Source organism: Notolepis coatsorum (assembly GCF_963971535.1).
Source record: "Notolepis coatsorum genome assembly, chromosome: 3".
In the NCBI taxonomy this organism is placed as follows: Eukaryota; Metazoa; Chordata; class Actinopteri; order Aulopiformes; family Paralepididae; genus Notolepis; species Notolepis coatsorum.
Window position 1 is genome coordinate 63,230,041 of NC_140167.1, and position 17,977 is coordinate 63,248,017.

The 17,977-nt window shown below is 44.7% G+C and overlaps 1 protein-coding gene across 1 annotated transcript in view; it reads right to left on the reverse strand.

Annotated features, from left to right (window-relative positions):
* Positions 1-9,862, reverse strand: part of nek7 (NIMA-related kinase 7) — a gene marked incomplete at its 3' end in the record, with an annotated part of 220,900 nt that extends 211,038 nt beyond the window's left edge. Inside the window, exon 1 of the mRNA XM_084311227.1 lies at positions 9,780-9,862. Coding sequence (XP_084167353.1) covers positions 9,780-9,839 — 60 coding nt within the window. The 5' untranslated portion in view covers positions 9,840-9,862. The remainder of the gene's footprint in view (positions 1-9,779) is intronic.
* Positions 9,863-17,977: the final 8,115 nt, after the last annotated feature.

Genomic DNA, 17,977 nt, shown 5'->3' on the forward strand with positions numbered 1-17,977 from the left:
CGCGACACCGAGTGAACGGCGCACGACCAGAGGGGAAACTTCAAATCCGTGTTTCACTTTCAATAACTAATGCGTGCTTGCCGAATCCCAAACAATATTCATGCTGCAAAGTCATCCTCTAAAGCAGTGTTTCTCAACTGGTGGGTCGCGACCCAAAAGTGGGTCGCGGGGCCATTTTGAGTGGGTCGCGGATGTGTGTGTAAAAAAAAAAGAAAAAAGTAAAAAAAAAAGTATTTTTTTTTTCTTTTCTTTTTTTTTCACTACCTATCTTTGTGAAAGTGGCTTCTCAGCTCTGGTCCAGCTGAAGACAAAGCGGGGGAACAGATTGGACATTGAGCATGACCTCAGAGTTGCTTTGTCTACCATCACCCCAGACTTTGAGACTCTTGTCAGGAGCAAACATCATCCCCAGTTATCCCATTAGTTCCCTGCATGTTAAGCTAAGAAGTCTGCTAAGAAGGATATATTATTTATTATTATTATTTTATTTCATTGTGTTTTTAGCCCTTAGTTGCACTTTTGTTGCAACCCCAGTTATCCCATTAGTTCCCCCAAACGTAAGTCTGTTATGTTAAGATAAGAAATCTGCTAAGAAGCATATTATTTATTATTATTTTATTTCATTGGGTTTTTAGCCCTAGTTGCACTTTTATTGCAATCCCAGTTATCCCATTAGTTCCCCCAAACTTAGGTCTGTTATGTTAAGCTAAGAAGTCTGCTAAGAAGCATAATTATTTATTATTATTATTTAATTTCATTGGGTTTTTAGCCCTAGTTGCACTTTTGTTGCAACCCCAGTTATCCCATTAGGGGCGACAGTGGCTCAGGAGGTAGAGCAGTCGTCTGGCAATCCGGAGGTTCCCGGTTCGATTCCTGCTCCTCCCAGGCAGCGTGTCGATGTGTCCTTGAGCAAGACACTTAACCCCTAATTGCTCCCGATGAGCAGGTTGGCACCTTGCATGGTTGCCTCCGCCATCGGTGTGTGAATGGGTAAAATGTGAGTAACAAATTGTAAAGCGCTTTGGATAAAAGCGCTATATAAAAAAGCAGCCATTTACCATTAGTTCCCCCAAACTTAGGTCTGTTATGATAAGCTAAGAAATCTGCTAAGAAGCATATTATTTATTATTATTTTATTTCATTGGGTTTTAGCCCTAGTTGCACTTTTGTTGCAAACTCAGTTATCCCATTAGTTCCCCCAAATTTAGGTACCGGTATGTTATGTTAAGCTAAGAAATCTGCTAAGAAGCATATATTATTTATTATTCTTTTATTTCATTGGGTTTTTAGCAATAGTTGCACTTTTGTTGCACTTTTTTGTGTTTATTTCATGTTTTGAAAGATTGCGTATTATTGCAATTTTTTTTTTTACATAAATCATAGTGGTTAAAAATTTTGGGTTGCGACTTAATGACTAAGGAAAATGTTGGGTCCCGAGGCTAGACCAGTTGAGAACCACTGCTCTAAAGATAGACATTTAGACTAGAGGCAGGCTATATGCTATAAAGAGTAGACTACTACTAAAAAAAAAAATGCATTCAAACTTATTTTTTTTATTTTGTGTGCGTGCGGTAATAACCGCGGCGGTAGGAAATATTTTGCAAATTTGTGCGGTAAGGAAAACATCAATACCGCGGCAGCTCTAACTAGAGGTGGAGCTCACTGAGCTGAGAGAACAGCAGCTCTCCACCAGCCCCACACCACACCCTGACCTCCAGCAGTGGAAGCACCAGCTGGAGTCTGCTACACAGGAGCTGAGGGAACAGATCTCCAGCCTGCAGAAGGACAACCGGACCCTCACACCCTCACCACAGAACTTAGGGAAACAAAGGACATCATGAGGCGGGAAATAATGCAGGTGAGAAACGAGATGTCAAAGGAAATATCAGCCATCATGGTGAAGCTGATGTCTACCAGTACAGAACAGCCACAACCCCTCACCCCTCCCAACCCTCCCCCCACTGAGCCCCCACCACCCAGCGAGGATGCAACCGAGACAGGCCTTCTAGCCCCCCGGGCCCCCTGCTCCCCCAACCCACCCACCACCGAGCCCCCACCACCCAGTGAGGATGCAGCCGAGAGAGGCTCTCAAGCCCCCCAGGCCCCCTCCTCCCCCAGCATCTCACACAGTCAGCCCACCACCCTGAAAAAGGACACTGAGGTTGCTATCCTAATAGACTCAAATGGCAAGTTCATCAAAGAACAAAAACTTTTCCCCAACACAAAAGTGTCCAAAATCTGGTGCCCCACATTAGAGGATGCACTGCAAATCCTTGCGCACCCCGAGTTTGGCACACCAGGCCATATTATCATCCACACTGGCACCAACAACCTGCGGGAGGAACAGGAAAAGGTTGGTAGTCTGGTCACCAGAGTAGCAGAGAATGCAGCTGTGACCTTCCCAGACTCACGCAAGTCAAGTCAAGTAATTTATTTATATAGCACATTTAAAAGCACAAGAGCCAAACAAAGTGCTGTACAATCAAAGCTTAAAATCAATGTCCTAATATAAAATACACAAATACAAAAATACAAAAAGGCACAGCAGGACAAGACAGTACATTCAGAGAATAGGACAGTAGGACAACACACGGATAGGGGAGCACAAAGTACAGTAGCACACAGGGGACAGAGGAGCATAAGAAGAGATACAAGAGGGAGGGGGCAGGATAAAATTACATGGGAGTGTGTGAGTTAGGGTGTGGGAGAATCAGGGTTTATTGAAGGCCAGGGAATAGAAGTGGGTTTTTAGACGGGCCTTAAATGTCTCCAGCGAGGGGGCAGATCGGATCTCCAGGGGAAGCTGGTTCCATAGCTTGGGGGCCACGGCCTTGAAGGAGCGATCGCCTCTCTTTTTGAGTCTGGTGCGGGGGGGGACCAGCCGAGCCTGGTTGGAGGATCTTAGTGACCTGGGTGCTGCGTAGGGGGTGATGAGCTCGGTGATGTATAGGGGTTAGGGCTGGGCGATATGGCCTAAATATGATATCACGATATTTTCTGACCTTTCGGCGATACACGATACACATCACGATGTTTTTCTTTTTTACCCCAAACAATTCATTATGAGGCTTACCAAGACAGTATTTGAGTTTGCAAGCTAACATTAAAGACAAAATAAAATACCCATGCATTTAGCATTTTTATATTATATATTAGATTTAGATTATTATATTATATATTGCATATATTTAGCAATGAGATATTATATGATTTAGATATGAAATATGATGAATTGAAAATGGGGGACCCTGATGTAAACAAGACTAAAGTCTTTCTCTGGTCTGCATCCCCTTAACAATTGTATGTATTGAGCTGTACTGTACCCATTCTGCAATATGTTAATAAAGTTTTAAATCAATCAATCAATCAATCAATCAATCAATCAATCAATAGCATTTTAGCATTTTTATGAAACTACTGTATATATGTATGTCTCTAAATGTTTTGATGAATGGAAAATGGAGGACCCTTATGTAAAAAAGCCGAAAGTCTTTTTCTGGTCTTCATCTTCCTGTACTGTATTGTACCCATTCTGCAACCTTTTACGGAAACATAATAATTTTGATTGACAGTCGAGTCTGCCAATTACGTCACAGCGCTTGCACCCGCCCTGCTGTTCTTAGCACCAATCGGCAAGCGCTATTAGTTTTTGACTTCCTGAATGTCCTGTGTGCTGAACATCAACAAAGCTACTAACGTTAGCTCCCCGCGGCCGTCGAGTAGGAGACCAGTGCTCCACAGGATGACTAAATGAGGCATAATGATTTTACTACAACGAATGTTATAATAAAAGCCTTTCCATACATCTGTCTGATTGAAAACTTTATTAACAGACCGCGGAATGGGCATATCTCAGCACGGGCTAGTAACGTGTGGACAGATTGACACGACACAATCCTCTTGGTCAAAACATCACGATATCCACGATACGTTGAAAAAGTGCATCGTTAATGAACTGTACCCGATATTTATATAATATCGTCATATCGCCCAGCCCTAATAGGGGTGCTGCACCCGATAGTGCCTTAAAGGTGAGGAGGAGGATTTTGAAGTCTATTCTAAGTGGGACTGGGAGCCAGTGTAGGGAGGCTAGGACTGGTGTGATGTGCTCTCTCTTTCTGGTGCGCATCACCATCTCAACCTTGCTACGCCGCAGAGACTTTCACCCCAAGACCATCAATAGGGTGAACGCTGACATTACCAGAGGATGTGCCTCACTCCCAAATGTACACGTTGCACATCATATATATATAACGCCTGAGCACCTGTACGACCACTCCCACTTAAAAAAGCAGGCAGTGGGCATGTTTACAAAAACACTAAAAGATGTGGCACTGGGCCGTCAAAGCCTCCACCTTACACCAGCCAGAGGACCTCCCAGGGACCCCCACTACGCCTCAGACCCCATCAGGAGCCAAAGACCTCCCAGGAGCCCCCACTACGCCTCAGACCCCATCATGAGCCAAATACCTCCCAGGGACCCCCACTACGCCCCAGACCCCACCAGGAGCCAAAGACCTCCCAGGGACCCCCACTACGCCTCAGACCCCACAAGGAGCCAAAGACCTCCCAGACATCCATCCAGACCCAGCGCACCCCACAGACCCCCCCGCTTCACCAGAACATCACCAGCTCCAGCAGCACAACCAGACTGGCCCTGGCCCAGGCTACTACCCCTCAACAAACCAGAGACTCTACCAGAACCAAGAGCCTGGCCCTCTGCCCCTTCCCAGCCCACAGCATGAAGAACCACACCAGGCCCCACACAGCTACGCAGAGGCCCTCCAAAGAAGAATGAACTATGAAGGAATGAGTGAGATTAAACAGCTCCTCCAGTACATCTGCACTAAGCTGAACTAGTCTCATAATACACACACACACACACACACACTACTCGAATAATTTACGCATTACTTAATTAAGACAACATCTGTTAGTTAAAAAGAAAAGCTAGTTAAAAGCTGAATTAGTATTGATACTCTATATTGCTGAAAGAACAGAGAGAGAGAGAGAGAGAGAGAGAGAGAGAGAGAGAGAGACGAGAGAGAGAGAGAGAGGAGAGAGAGAGAGAGAGAGAGAGAGAGGAGAGAGAGAGAGAGAGAGAGAGAGAGAGAGAACCTCAGCCCGGCACTCTTCAATATCTATATTAATGAATTGGCTAATATACTAGAAAAGTCCTCTGCTCCCGGTGTAAGTCTCCACAATCGGGAAGTGAAATGCCTGCTCTTTGCAGATGACTTGGTTGTGTTGTCCCCCACAGCAGCAGACGGCCTACAGCAGAGCCTGGACCTGCTAGCATTACTGTCAGACCTGGGCCCTGGCAGTAAACCCCAAAAAGACCAAAATAATGATATTTCAAAAAATATCCAGATCTCTTCGGTTCAAATAACAAACTCAGCAAGACCGACGGCTTCTCAGTTACAGTGGGTGACAATATTGTCACAAGGAAAGATGAAATTACCTACCTGGGTTCCATCCTAGAGGCTAATCTCTCCTGTGACAAAATGGCATCCAATGTAATAAAAAAAGTCAACCAACGAACTCGATTCTTGTACCGGATCTCCTCTCTGGTAAACAAGAACACCCTGAAGACTCTGGCAGGAGCACTCATTCAGGGGTACTACGACTATGCTTGCACCTCATGGTACCAAAGCACCTCAAAGGCGCTAAAAACTAAATTACAAACATCTCAAAACAAACTGGTCAGACTACTGCTTGACCTTACTCCTAGAACCCACCTCACCCCTGCCCACTTTGACAACCTAGGATGGCTTAGAGTAGACGACAGAGTACAACAACTTGCAATGGGCCTGGTCTACAAGATACACTACACGACCAAGGTACCCATGTACATGTCAAAATACTTCCCAAAGGTCAGTGAATACCACGATCACAACACCAGAGGGAGCTCCACAAATCATGTTAAACCCAGATTCGGCTCAAATAAGGGACTAAACACGTTTCGCAATTATGCCACATCAATGTGGAACGCCCTACCCAAAGCTGTAAAGGAATGTGGATCACTACCCACTTTCAAAACCTCTCTCAAGGGACACCTACGGGAGACTGCAATTCAACACTGGCCCCTGTAAATATCCTAACCCAACCCCCTCCAATGTACAGTCATTTACCTAGTATGGTTTTGTCAATAGTTCAATGTACAATTGTGTTTGTTTGTACAGTGTCTCCTCCCCCCCCCCCCCTCAATGTACAGTGTTACTTGTTTATACAGTGTGCCCCCCCCCCCCAACCACCTCCAATGTAAATTACCCAGTATGGTTGTCAATATCCCAATGTACCCAACCCCCCCCACCCAACCTCCTCCAATGTACAGTTTCTACGTCAAATGTATATACTCCCTTTTCTTGACTCCTTCTGTATCACAAAAAGTACTGTATTTGCAAATCTGGTATGTCATAAATGTATAGATGTAGCAGTACTGACTATCTGTATGTCATGTATGTCATATATGTCTATATGAATTGAAAATGGGGGACCCTGATGGAAACAAGACAAACGTCTTTCTCAGGTCTGCATCCCCTTAACAATTGTATGTATTGAGCCGTACTGTATTGTACCCATTCTGCAATCTGTTAAATAAAGTTTTCATTCATTCATTCATCTCAGGACGTCCTACCAAAGTTCTCAATTGGTACAAAACATGTAGAGTACTGCACACATTACACCTATTTAGGCCTAAAACTAAGTTCAACTGGACATTTTAAGGAAGCAGTCAATGAGCTGAGAGGGAAAGCATGCCAGGCTTTCTATGCCATAAAAAGAAATATACAAACAGAAATACCAATTCGAATCTGGTTAAAATTAATTGAATGTGTTATTGAACCAATTGCACTCTATGGCAGTGAGGTGTGGGGTCCACTTACAAAACAAGACTTTACCCAATGGGACAAACACCCCATTGAGACCCTGCATGCAGAGTTCTGTAAGATTATCCTACATGTCCAGAGGAAAACTACAAACAATGCATGCAGGGCAGAATTAGGCCGTTACCCACTAATACTAAAAATACAAAAAAGAGCAATTAACTTTTGGACACACCTAAAACGAAGTGACCCCCTCTCGTACCATTATCAAGCCCTGCAGTGCCAAGAGCTGAGGAGCATCAGGAACCCCCTTACCCAGCTGGTCCTGAGGCTGAGTCCACAAACCTGCTCTCTTAACACACCTCAGGAACAGAACACGTCACCAATCAGAATCAATCAAATTACTACACAGCTAAAACAAAACTACATCACCTATTGGAAAACACAAACAAAAGCACAGAGCAAAATGCAGTGCTATCTGGCTCTAAATCGACAGTACACCATAGCAGATTATTTGAGCATGGTGACTGATCAACAACTAAAAAGAACCTTGACAAAATACAGACTGAGTGAGCACAGCCTCGCTGTTGAAAAGGGGAGGCACAGGAAAACCTGGCTTCCTGCAGAGCAAAGGCTGTGCTGTCATTGCACCCTCAGTGAGCCTGAAACTGAGTGGCACTTCCTCACCAAATGTGAAAAATATAAATATATTAGAGAAACGCATTTAAAAAAAATTGAATTAATAAAAAAAGGCTTTCTCGCACTACCAGATACAGAAAAACTACCAGTCCTACTAGGGGAGGACTCAACAAGCTGTGAGCTAGCAGCAGCATATGTTGCTGCCTGCCACAAACTGAGGGACAGTGAGTGACAGTCACCTGACATGTTTACGCCGTAATACTTGATGTTTTATTTTACGATGATATTTTGTATGTACTTATATCTGTTTGTAATCCATGTTTAATATTGCTTTGGCAACATGTAGAAGTATGTCATGCCAATAAAGCCATTTGAATTGAATTGAATTGAATTGAATTGAAAGAGGGAGAGAGAGAGCGAGATGATCGAGGTATTGCCCGTCCATTGTAGTTCTTTGAAATCGAGTTTTGAGGGTAAAGGTCTGTGTCATTATGACATTTAGCTCTACCAAATTAGCACCTTACACTGCTGATGATTCTGAGGAAAAAATAGTCTTGGCACAGTTACTGTAGGCCTCAATCTGGGAAATTAGTTTAATGTTGCTTTCTGGTGGAATTTCCCTTTAACTGTTCAAAGAAAATGTTTTGCACAATTTACTCAATAAATAATAAATAAATATATATAATAAAATATATAGTGGTCAGAAAGACTCTTGATTAATGAAAATATCCATGGATCTTTGTTCTTACATGTAGGTTATCTATCAACTAAAGCACCCCACAACACAGAATGCAGCGGGGCGTAAATAAAACACAGATAATGATCACAGATAACACACTTTAAACAAGAGAGAGTACAGACCAATAACCAAAATAACATGATCTGATATCAGAGTCATAGAGTGGCCTAGGGATCATGTGTGGCTACGTTGCAGTGCTTAGTGGGCCGGGTGCTGCTGACCCCGTCACTAGGAAACATGATACTTGGAGCTGCAGTGGCTCCATTCTTGTATGGAAAATTTAAAGATTTTCATAAAATATGTTAGTTCCATGAAGACAGCAGTTTTGAATTTATAGAGTTTGGTAAACGGCCCTGTGGCACCTCCTCTTCTTGCCCGGTCACATGTATCACATATATCACAGCAAAGCAATCCAAGACCCATTTGCGGTGGGACTTTGTCCTAATGTAAGACGGAATAGGTCTCTCTTCCAAAACTGACCGGTAGCTAATCGTACACCTGAATGGGTAAACCTGTGTGTGTGTAGGTGTGTGTGTAGGTGTGTGTGCGTGTGTGTGTGTGTGTACGGTCGGCTGTAAAACACCACTGACTGCTGCTGTGACTTCACAGATGCATATGGCTGCTCTCCCACTACCTGTAGGCTACTGGGAGACACACAGTGACAGGAGAACAGAGAGAGCAGGAGTGAGAGAGGAAAAAGTAAAATAAGAGCTCCTCGTCGAAAGAGAGACAGACGGACAGAGAGAGAGACGGACAGAGAGGTGGAGAGAGAGAGAGAGAGAGAGAGAGAGAGAGAGAGAGAGAGAGAGATGGACAGAGAGACGGACAGAGAGGTGGAGAGAGAGAGAGAGAGGTGGAGAGAGAGACGGACAGAGAGAGAGAGAGAGATGGACAGAAAGACGGACAGAGAGGTGGAGAAAGAGCGAAATTACGTGTTTACTGCCAGATAAAGAAAACGAAATGACTGTGTGTGTGTGTGTTAGTGTGCATGTGTGTGTGTGCATGTGTGTGTGTGTGTTAGTGTGTGTTTCTGTTTGTTTGTTAGTGTGTGTTTGTTGGTTAGTGTGTGTTTGTTGGTTAGTGCGTGTGTGTGAGTGTGTGTTTATGTGTGTTTGTTGGTTAGTGTGTGTGTGTAGGTTATAGCGTGTGTGTGTGTGTGTGTGTGTGTGTGTGTGTGTGTGTGTCTGTTTGTTGGTTAGTGTGTGTCTGTTTGTTGGCTAGTGTGTGTTTGTTGGTTAGTGTGTGTTTGTTGGTTAGTTGGTTAGTGTGTTTGTTGGTTAGTGTGTGTGTGTTTGTTGGTTAGTGTGTTCCGGTTGCCGACCGACCGTGTTGGTCTGTGTGTGTGTGTGTGTGTGTGTGTGTGTGTGTGTGTGTGTGTGTGTGTGTGTGTGTGTGTGTGTGTGTGTGTGTGTGTGTGTGTGTGTGTGTGTGTGTGTGTGTGTGTGTGTGTGTGTGTGTGTCTGTGTGTGTGTGTGTGTTGGTCTGTGTTGGTCTGTGTGTGTGTGTTGGTCTGTGTGTGTGTGTTGGTCTGTGTGTGTGTTGGTCTGTGTGTGTGTTGGTCTGTGTGTGTGTGGTACCTGTGGCTGAAACACTGGCACTGCTGCTTGCTGCCCTTGAGGCTGAGCATCCATATCCATGGTTTCAGGAGCCTGATCGCTCACACCCCTGAGAAACACACACACACACACACACACACACACACACACACTTGTCGTCAGCAGTGTTTACCACTGGACAAAATGATCCCAATCACATAGAAGCACACACACAACTCACACACACACACAACGTGCGCACACACACACAAAAGATAACCTCTCATCTACACAGTCAGTGCTGCATCACCATTTACAACGTAATGTCCCCCACTGGGACAATAAAGTTGCTATTATCTTAATCGGACCAAGGAAATAACATCCTTAATGCTCCACACTATCCTTCAGCTGAAGATCACTACTACTAAACTCTACACATTCACTCAAGAACTCAAAACACAACCGAACATCGGCCTACAATTAGGTTTACCTCATCTCTTTTTTTAACTCTCTTATTTCTTATTTTAAAACACGCCAGTCAGTCCAGTCTCAGTGACATGGTGCTGTAACCTCCCCTCACGCAGGCAGCGCTTCACTCCAAAGGGCACACACACACACACACACTACATAATCCCTCATCAACACACAGTGTATCATCGGGGGGGGAAACGATCCCACTCTTATTAAAAAGTTATCAAACACATCTCTACTCATATCCTACCGTACCCCCCCCCCCCCCCCCCCAGTCAGTGGAAGAAGAAGAACATGACCTCCGGCCGACAGCGCTTTCATGTTGCTCCTCCGAGGTCGCAGGCTACATAGTTGTGCTCACTGCTTTAATGGTGTCATGTTGCTGTGGAACTAGATCACCGGGTCGAGCCCCGCAGAGCCGATACCCTTTGTGTCTGCGGCTCCTCTCCTCTTACAGTTATCTCCGGTTACACCGGCCACGGCACCAAGCCCAACCAACAGATAACGGCACCTCTTTATGCAGCTTGGCGCGCTTCCAGGGGTGCCTTTTTGAGGGAATAGCTGGTTATACGGGCAGTTAACTACTTCATTCTTGTATTTTGTGTGAAGATATAGGCTGAGGAGAGGTGAGAGGGAGGGTGCCATGGTCTGTTCTGGCCTGGTGCCTCGGAGGGCGCTGATTGGTGAGATATTCCACCCGCGGTCGCCTCACTTAGCACTAGGGCTGAGATGAACAGGAAGGTACCGTCCTGGATCCATGTATGGATTCTTAATATACCGTCACCAAAGACATAATATATATATATATTGTAAAAAGAAATATGTATATATTATATATATATACATACTGTATATTTTTAAGTTCATCAAAAAAAGATTCCTTGCAGCAGTATTTAAAAGTAAAATAAAAATACGAAACATTTTAATGAAATGACAATCGTATTACAAGAATGAGGTAAATATGTCATACCACATCTCATTATACCGGCAAAACTCTGAAAATGTGCGAAGTAAAATTTTGAGTATATCCCCCCCCCCCCCCCCCTTAAAACAGACAGGACTATGATGTGAGACGTTAGCTAAATTAATAATTTGGGGGGGGTTCACTGAAGAAGGGAAAAAAAGTATGACGTAAAGATTTTATTTACACATGCAATTAGCTCACAAATTGGCAGTCCGCACTCCGCAGACTGTGTGTGAGATGGTGAGTGTTGACAGATGCTCTAGAATCATCTCCCAACGTGTAGCAGTATGTACAGAACACGGTAACATTCTACAGCCTGGCGCTCAACACCTTTTGACTCTAATTTAGGCAGGAAACACACATGCATGTGTCTGCCAGCTAACACATATCTATGTTGTGTGTGTGGGGGGGGGGGGGGGGGATTACAGGTTGAGGCAGAGGATCTTATGTATGTGCTCTTAGACAGAAAAGAGCAAATGCACACACGCGCGCACGCATGTTAACCCCTTCCTTCTGGTAGAAGACTCCAAAGTCGCAGGTGTAGGACACCTCGTTTTAGGAATAGTACATATCCCAAGGTTGTCCGTCACCTGAACTCAAGCCCAAATGCACAGGCACTCTGTACTAGAAGGGCTAGCACTAGCCGACAGCCACTCTAAGGCAATATGGACTCAAAAGGAGCACCGAGCTATTTTATGCACTGTAGCACTGTTGCATTTTTAGGAACTCACGGGTCATATGAAATGTTTGTGAAATATTTCTTCTACTTCATTGGATGTATTCTTGTATGTTTTTTCTACTGTATGTTTTTTCCCCCACTGTTTTCTGCTGAAATGAGCATTGCACCAAGACAAATCCCAATCAACCATGTGTTGAAATGGCAATAAAGTATCTATCAATCAATCAATCAATCAATCAATCAATCAATCTATCGCCGAATGCGACTGCGACTGACTTCCCCTCGGAAAACGACATCCAGACTGACCGTTGCTGATGGGAATAGATCAAAAGACTAAGAGCCAATGTTATTTGGGACTTCAAGATAGACAGAAAAGTGGTATTATTTGGCTATACTGTGCATATTCACCTAAATTTTTTATATTAGCAAACACGGCAACAAACCTACCTTCCACAGAACCTGTATATAAGGATCAAAACTCATGATTCCATCACCATTGCTACACACAGGCACACACGCGCACACACACACACAAAAAGTGCTTAGTTGAGATATAATCACTCTCAGGCACATATCCCTGCAAACACACGTGAATGTAAGCTTACACACACACACACACACACAGACACAGACACACACACACACTATACAAAAAGAGGGGGACATCACACACTTCACGATGGGTCATTTACATGTTTTTCAACAAAGTGACTGCCTTGTGTGTGTGTGTGTGTGTGTGTGTGTGTGTGTGTGTGTGTGTGTGTGCTGTCTCCCTGCGGTTTCTCTTCATGCATGTGCTGTGATGTCCGTCTGTCGCCTGCTCATGTGTATGTGTTAGCTGTCTGTGTGTCTGTCTGTCTGTCTGTCTGTCTGCGTGGGTGTGTGCGTCGGTCTGTCTGTTTGTATGTATCTGTCTGTAATGTATGTATGTCTGTATGTGCATGTATCTGTCTGTATCAGTTTGTATGTGCATGTATCAGGCTGTCTGACTGTCTGTCTGTCTGTGTGACTGTCTGTCTGACTGTCTATATGTGCGTGTATCTGTCTGTCTGTCTGTCTGACTGACTGTCTGTCTGTCTGTGTGTGTATCTGTCTGTCTGTCTGTCTGTCTGTATGTGTGTGTATCTGTCTGTCTGTCTGTCTGTCTGTCTGTCTGTCTGTATGTGCGTGTATCTGTCTGTCTGTCTGTCTGTCTGTATGTGCGTGTATCTGTCTGTCTGTCTGTCTGTCTGTCTGTCTGTATGTGCGTGTATCTGTCTGGTCTGCATTGCCTCTCTGTCAAGACAGACCAGACAGTGAGAGCTCAAAGCTTCCTGGCCAATTAAAATCCCCCTGCTACAATAGAGAAAGAGGAGCCGTCTCCCTGGTGATGTCATCAGCCGCTCACTAAAGGTTAATGATACTAATTAGACAGAGTTATGTCTGTGTGTATGTTGTGTGTGTGTGTGTGGGGGAAGGGGGGAGCATTTATTTTTGTATGCGTGTGTATGCACATGCATTCTTTTGCATATAGAATATAGACACCGGTATGTGCGCATAGACGTTTGTATACATATGTGTGCGTGTGCATGTGTGCGTGTGCTATTGCACATCAGCAATTTTCTCCAACACCGTTGTTTATTTTCTTGCGTTCGGCTGTTTCTATTCTGCAGCTCAGGGTTCAGTGGCCCGCTGTGGGGCTTTGAAGATCAGGGAAATAAGTGTTTGCACAACACAACCTCTCCGGGGAGCGCCTCCGCTAGATTGGGAATATTATTGCAGAAATTTACATTAAAAGCTTGTCTCAGATCAGTTAAAGGGGGTTTCTAAATTATGAGACTTTAAATATACGCGGCGCTGGAGGCAAAAAGGGTAACTAACTAGAAAAACATTGTTAAACATACGGCGCTGCACGCTTTTTCTCCTTCTAACTTTTTAAGTGAATCCACTCCGATATGCAGAAGTTATTATTAATAATAATGATAATAACAAGCGGGTGTTATTCTCACAGCTCTCATGTTGCCTCACAGTTGAAAGTAATAACAGGCCCTCGATAATGAATCATAGAGTCGTCCTGTGTAGCTCCACGTCGAGAGCCATAGCGCTTGGCGCCAACACTGCCCAGGTTAGGGGTCCGCAATCCAACACTGCCCAGGTTAGGGGTCCGCAATCCAACACTGCCCAGGTTAGGGGTCCGCAATCCAACACTGCCCAGGTTAGGGGTCCGCAATCCAACACTGCCCAGGTTAGGGGTCCGCAATCCAACACTGCCCAGGTTAGGGGTCCGCAATCCAACACTACCCAGGTTAGGGGTCCGCAATCCAACACTGCCCAGGTTAGGGGTCTGCAATCCAACACTGCCCAGGTTAGGGGTCCGCAATGCAACACTGCCCAGGTTAGGGGTCCGCAATCCAACATTGCCCAGGTTAGGGGTCTGCAATCCAACACTGCCCAGGTTAGGGGTCCGCAATGCAACACTGCCCAGGTTAGGGGTCCGCAATGCAACACTGCCCAGGTTAGGGGTCCGCAATCCAACACTGCCCAGGTTAGGGGTCCGCAATGCAACACTGCCCAGGTTAGGGGTCCGCAATCCAACATTGCCCAGGTTAGGGGTCTGCAATCCAACACTGCCCAGGTTAGGGGTCCGCAATACAACACTGTCCCGGTTAGGGGTCCGCAATCCAATGGGGGGCCATCTGTGAAAAAGTTTCAGTCTTAAAAGGGCACTTCACCAAAAAACAATGCTGCTTTATTTTGCACATACAGTGATCTCACACACATCCAAAAACTCTCAAAACTGTTTTGCTCACGTTCATTTAGTTTGACAGTTATTGAGAGTAAGTTAGTTTGAATTATGGCCACCAGTGATGTTATCGGGGGACGTTGAATCCTTGTGCTGTGATATTTACAGCTCAATGAAATGATAAGGTAGCCGTAGCAGTCCCACTCCCTATTTCATGGTGCTGTAATTAAAGCAAAACGAGGATTCAATGTCCCCAATGACATCACTGGTGGCCACATTCAAACTCATTTACGCTCAATAACAGCCAAACTAAACGAATGTGTGCAAAACTGTTTAGGGATTTTGGATGCATGTGTGAGATCATGTGCAAAATAAATCAGCATTGTTTTTTGGTGAAGTGCCCCTTTAAGTGCCCCTTTAACTTGTTGAATGCTCTAAAAACATTTATAAACAGAACCGACCTGCCATGCAAGACACCTGACTGCAACAAGACACCATACGTGTGTTTGAACTTACCTATGTAAGTTCATTGAGTTCATACAGTATTCTGTCATTTCTTGTTGTCGCAGTAAAGCTGCAAAAATTACAAATTACAAAATTACTTTTCATATTTGTGACCCGACGTGGCCAAACCCGACTTGTGGCGGCGAGATACAAGCATCAGAAATCGCGAAAATGTCTCGAACTTCAGAAATATGTAAAAATCGAAATATAGCTTTTTTGACTGCTTTGAAATGTTATTTATCTGTTCCCTTATTTGCAAAACTGAATACAACTTGTAAATGAGTTAATTATTGTTATTTGTCCTACAGTATTGTGTCCCAATGCTCCCCCAAAAAACTACAGCGCCGGGCTGCTCTTAATGCTTGGGGTGTGGTCTGGCGTAGGGATGCCCCGATCGATCGGCCACCGATCGTTATCGGCCGATAATCAGTATAAATATGCGATCGGTGATCGGTGATAATGCTTTATTTTCGCCGATCGTCAAAACCGATCTCAGTCGCTGAGTTCTGTCTCAGACACCGGGTGGTGCGGCGTCTGCTCATCCCTCCAGCCCCTCCCGCACGCATGTAAACACGGGTCTAGTCTAAGCAGGAGAGAAAACAACCAGGTGCTCAGAAGGGAGAACTTGGTTAGCTCAGTTCAATAGAGGTTAAGGTGCTCTTGGATCACCGGGAATGCAGAGTTCAAAGAAGAGAGTCGATCCAGGCACTCAAAAATATGTAAAATCCAGAGGGAGAATGGTTAAAAAGCCTTTATTAAAGTGGCTAAGTCATTAAAAACGAATCGTCTAGTCTAGTCTAGTCTAACGTTACAAAATGACCCAGTCAACTATTCACTTTTAGTTTAATACATGATGAGGCATTGTCTAACCGAACGGTATCTAGCCGGCTAGCTACTGATAGCTCCTGATATCAACAAATGCTCCAGCAATAGTCTAGTAGAGATGTGTATGATACTCTGTTAGCTCACATTAGCGCAAGTTAGTTCACTGTTCAAAACGAAATGTCCCATTGAACTAAATAATTCACTGAGGCATTGTATTAACGTTATATATCCGGCTAGCAGTAGCTACAGATAGCTCCTGATATCAATGTCTTATAACACTGATTCGACGCGTATTCGAGCTGAGGGCTTGCTGAGCACAGTAACATTATACCAATAGGTCCAGCTGCAGCGCAGGAGAATCCTGGCCGTAGCTCGAGGCTACTCGAGTATAGGTCCAGCTGCAGCTCCAGAGAATCCTGGCCGTAGCTGGAGGCTACTAGAGTACACACAGACAGTGGAGCTTGTTGCGTGGTGGCGATGTCTCGCAGATAATACAAGTACAAGTCTAATTATATAATATATATATTTTATAAAAAAATAAAGAAAAAAAAATGTATATAAAATAATTTTTATTTATTTTTTAATCAAAAACTATCGGTATCGGATCGGTATCGGCCGATATGGCTCACGACGATCGGTATCGGTGGCAAAAAACGTGATCGGGGCATCCCTAGCGTGAATGGCTTGGCATTCATTCATTATCATCATGCTGTAAACCGGCATGATGATGAGTTCGTGAGTAGGACAGCTTCTCTACACCGATGGCTGGAAAAATACTGTAAAGAACAGGGCTTAGGGTTCGTGGATAATTGGTCCTCTTTCTGGGGGCGCCCTGGCTTGCTGAGAAAGGACGGCGTGCATCCTAACATGCAAGGCGCCTCTCTCTTATCTCGCAATATAGACAAGATTATAGCTTCGGGCTGACAGCCACCCCACAAGCATGCCAGGGTGCAGGCTCTTAGCGAGCCTGCTAGTCATGCTAAACTGATGGACCCTGCCAATCCTTATACCTTTCTTGCTCGGTCCCTCCTCCACCAGGCTCCCCACTCCTCTCTTTCTATCTCTACCCCTAAACCTGTATACCCAATCAAAACTAGAATATCCCGTTACGCTCCGCTTTACCCAGCTCGTCCTTGTGCGATAAACCATGCCAACTTAATTGCGATTAAACCTACCCGCATGGCTGAAAACCGCGCTGCTAAGTATACAGAGAGTGTGAAGGTTGGCCTTATCAACATCCGCTCTCTGCCAACCAAAGCTCTTTTGGTAAATGAACTGATAACAGACCATAGTCTCGACCTATTTGGCCTCACTGAGACATGGCTTAAACCTAATGATTTTCTGCCCTTAAACGAGGCCTCACCCCCTAATTTTAGTAGCTCCCACATCGCACGCACCTCCAAGAAAGGAGGCGGAGTTGCTCTAATTTATGACTCTAAGCACAACTTTACATCCGACGCAAACTGTAAGTTTTCCTCGTTTGAGGTGCTCCTGTTGCATCCCTCTCCACCCAACAGAAAGTGTGGCGGTCTGATTCCTACCTCCACTGCATCCTTTGTAATGGCTGTCCTATACCGCCCCCCAGGCCCTTACACCCTCTTCCTAGATGAATTTTCAACTTTCATCTCTGAGCTTGTTATGCGCTCAGATAACATTTTAATTGTTGGTGATTTTAACATTCATTCCAATAAAACTCTAGATCCCCTAAATAAGGCTTTTACCGACATCATTGACTCTGTCGGTCTCATTCAAATCGTTGACCAACCCACTCACAGTGGTGGGAACACCCTTGACCTAGTCCTAGCCCGCGGTCTCACTGTGTCAAATTTGACCGTCTCCCCCTATGTTCCTGCTCTCTCAGACCACTACCTCATCAAATTTCAAATTGATCTGACGGTTTCTCGCCCAGACAGTGTAGAATCCTACATGAGCCGTCGTATTAACGCCTCAACTGTCCCAATTCTAGTTAACTGCCTACCAGACACCCTCTCTCCCTTCCTCTCTTACTCTGGCCCCCTTGATCTCTTTACAGACAAACTTAATGCCGCCCTTCGTAGCACCCTCGACATTGTCGC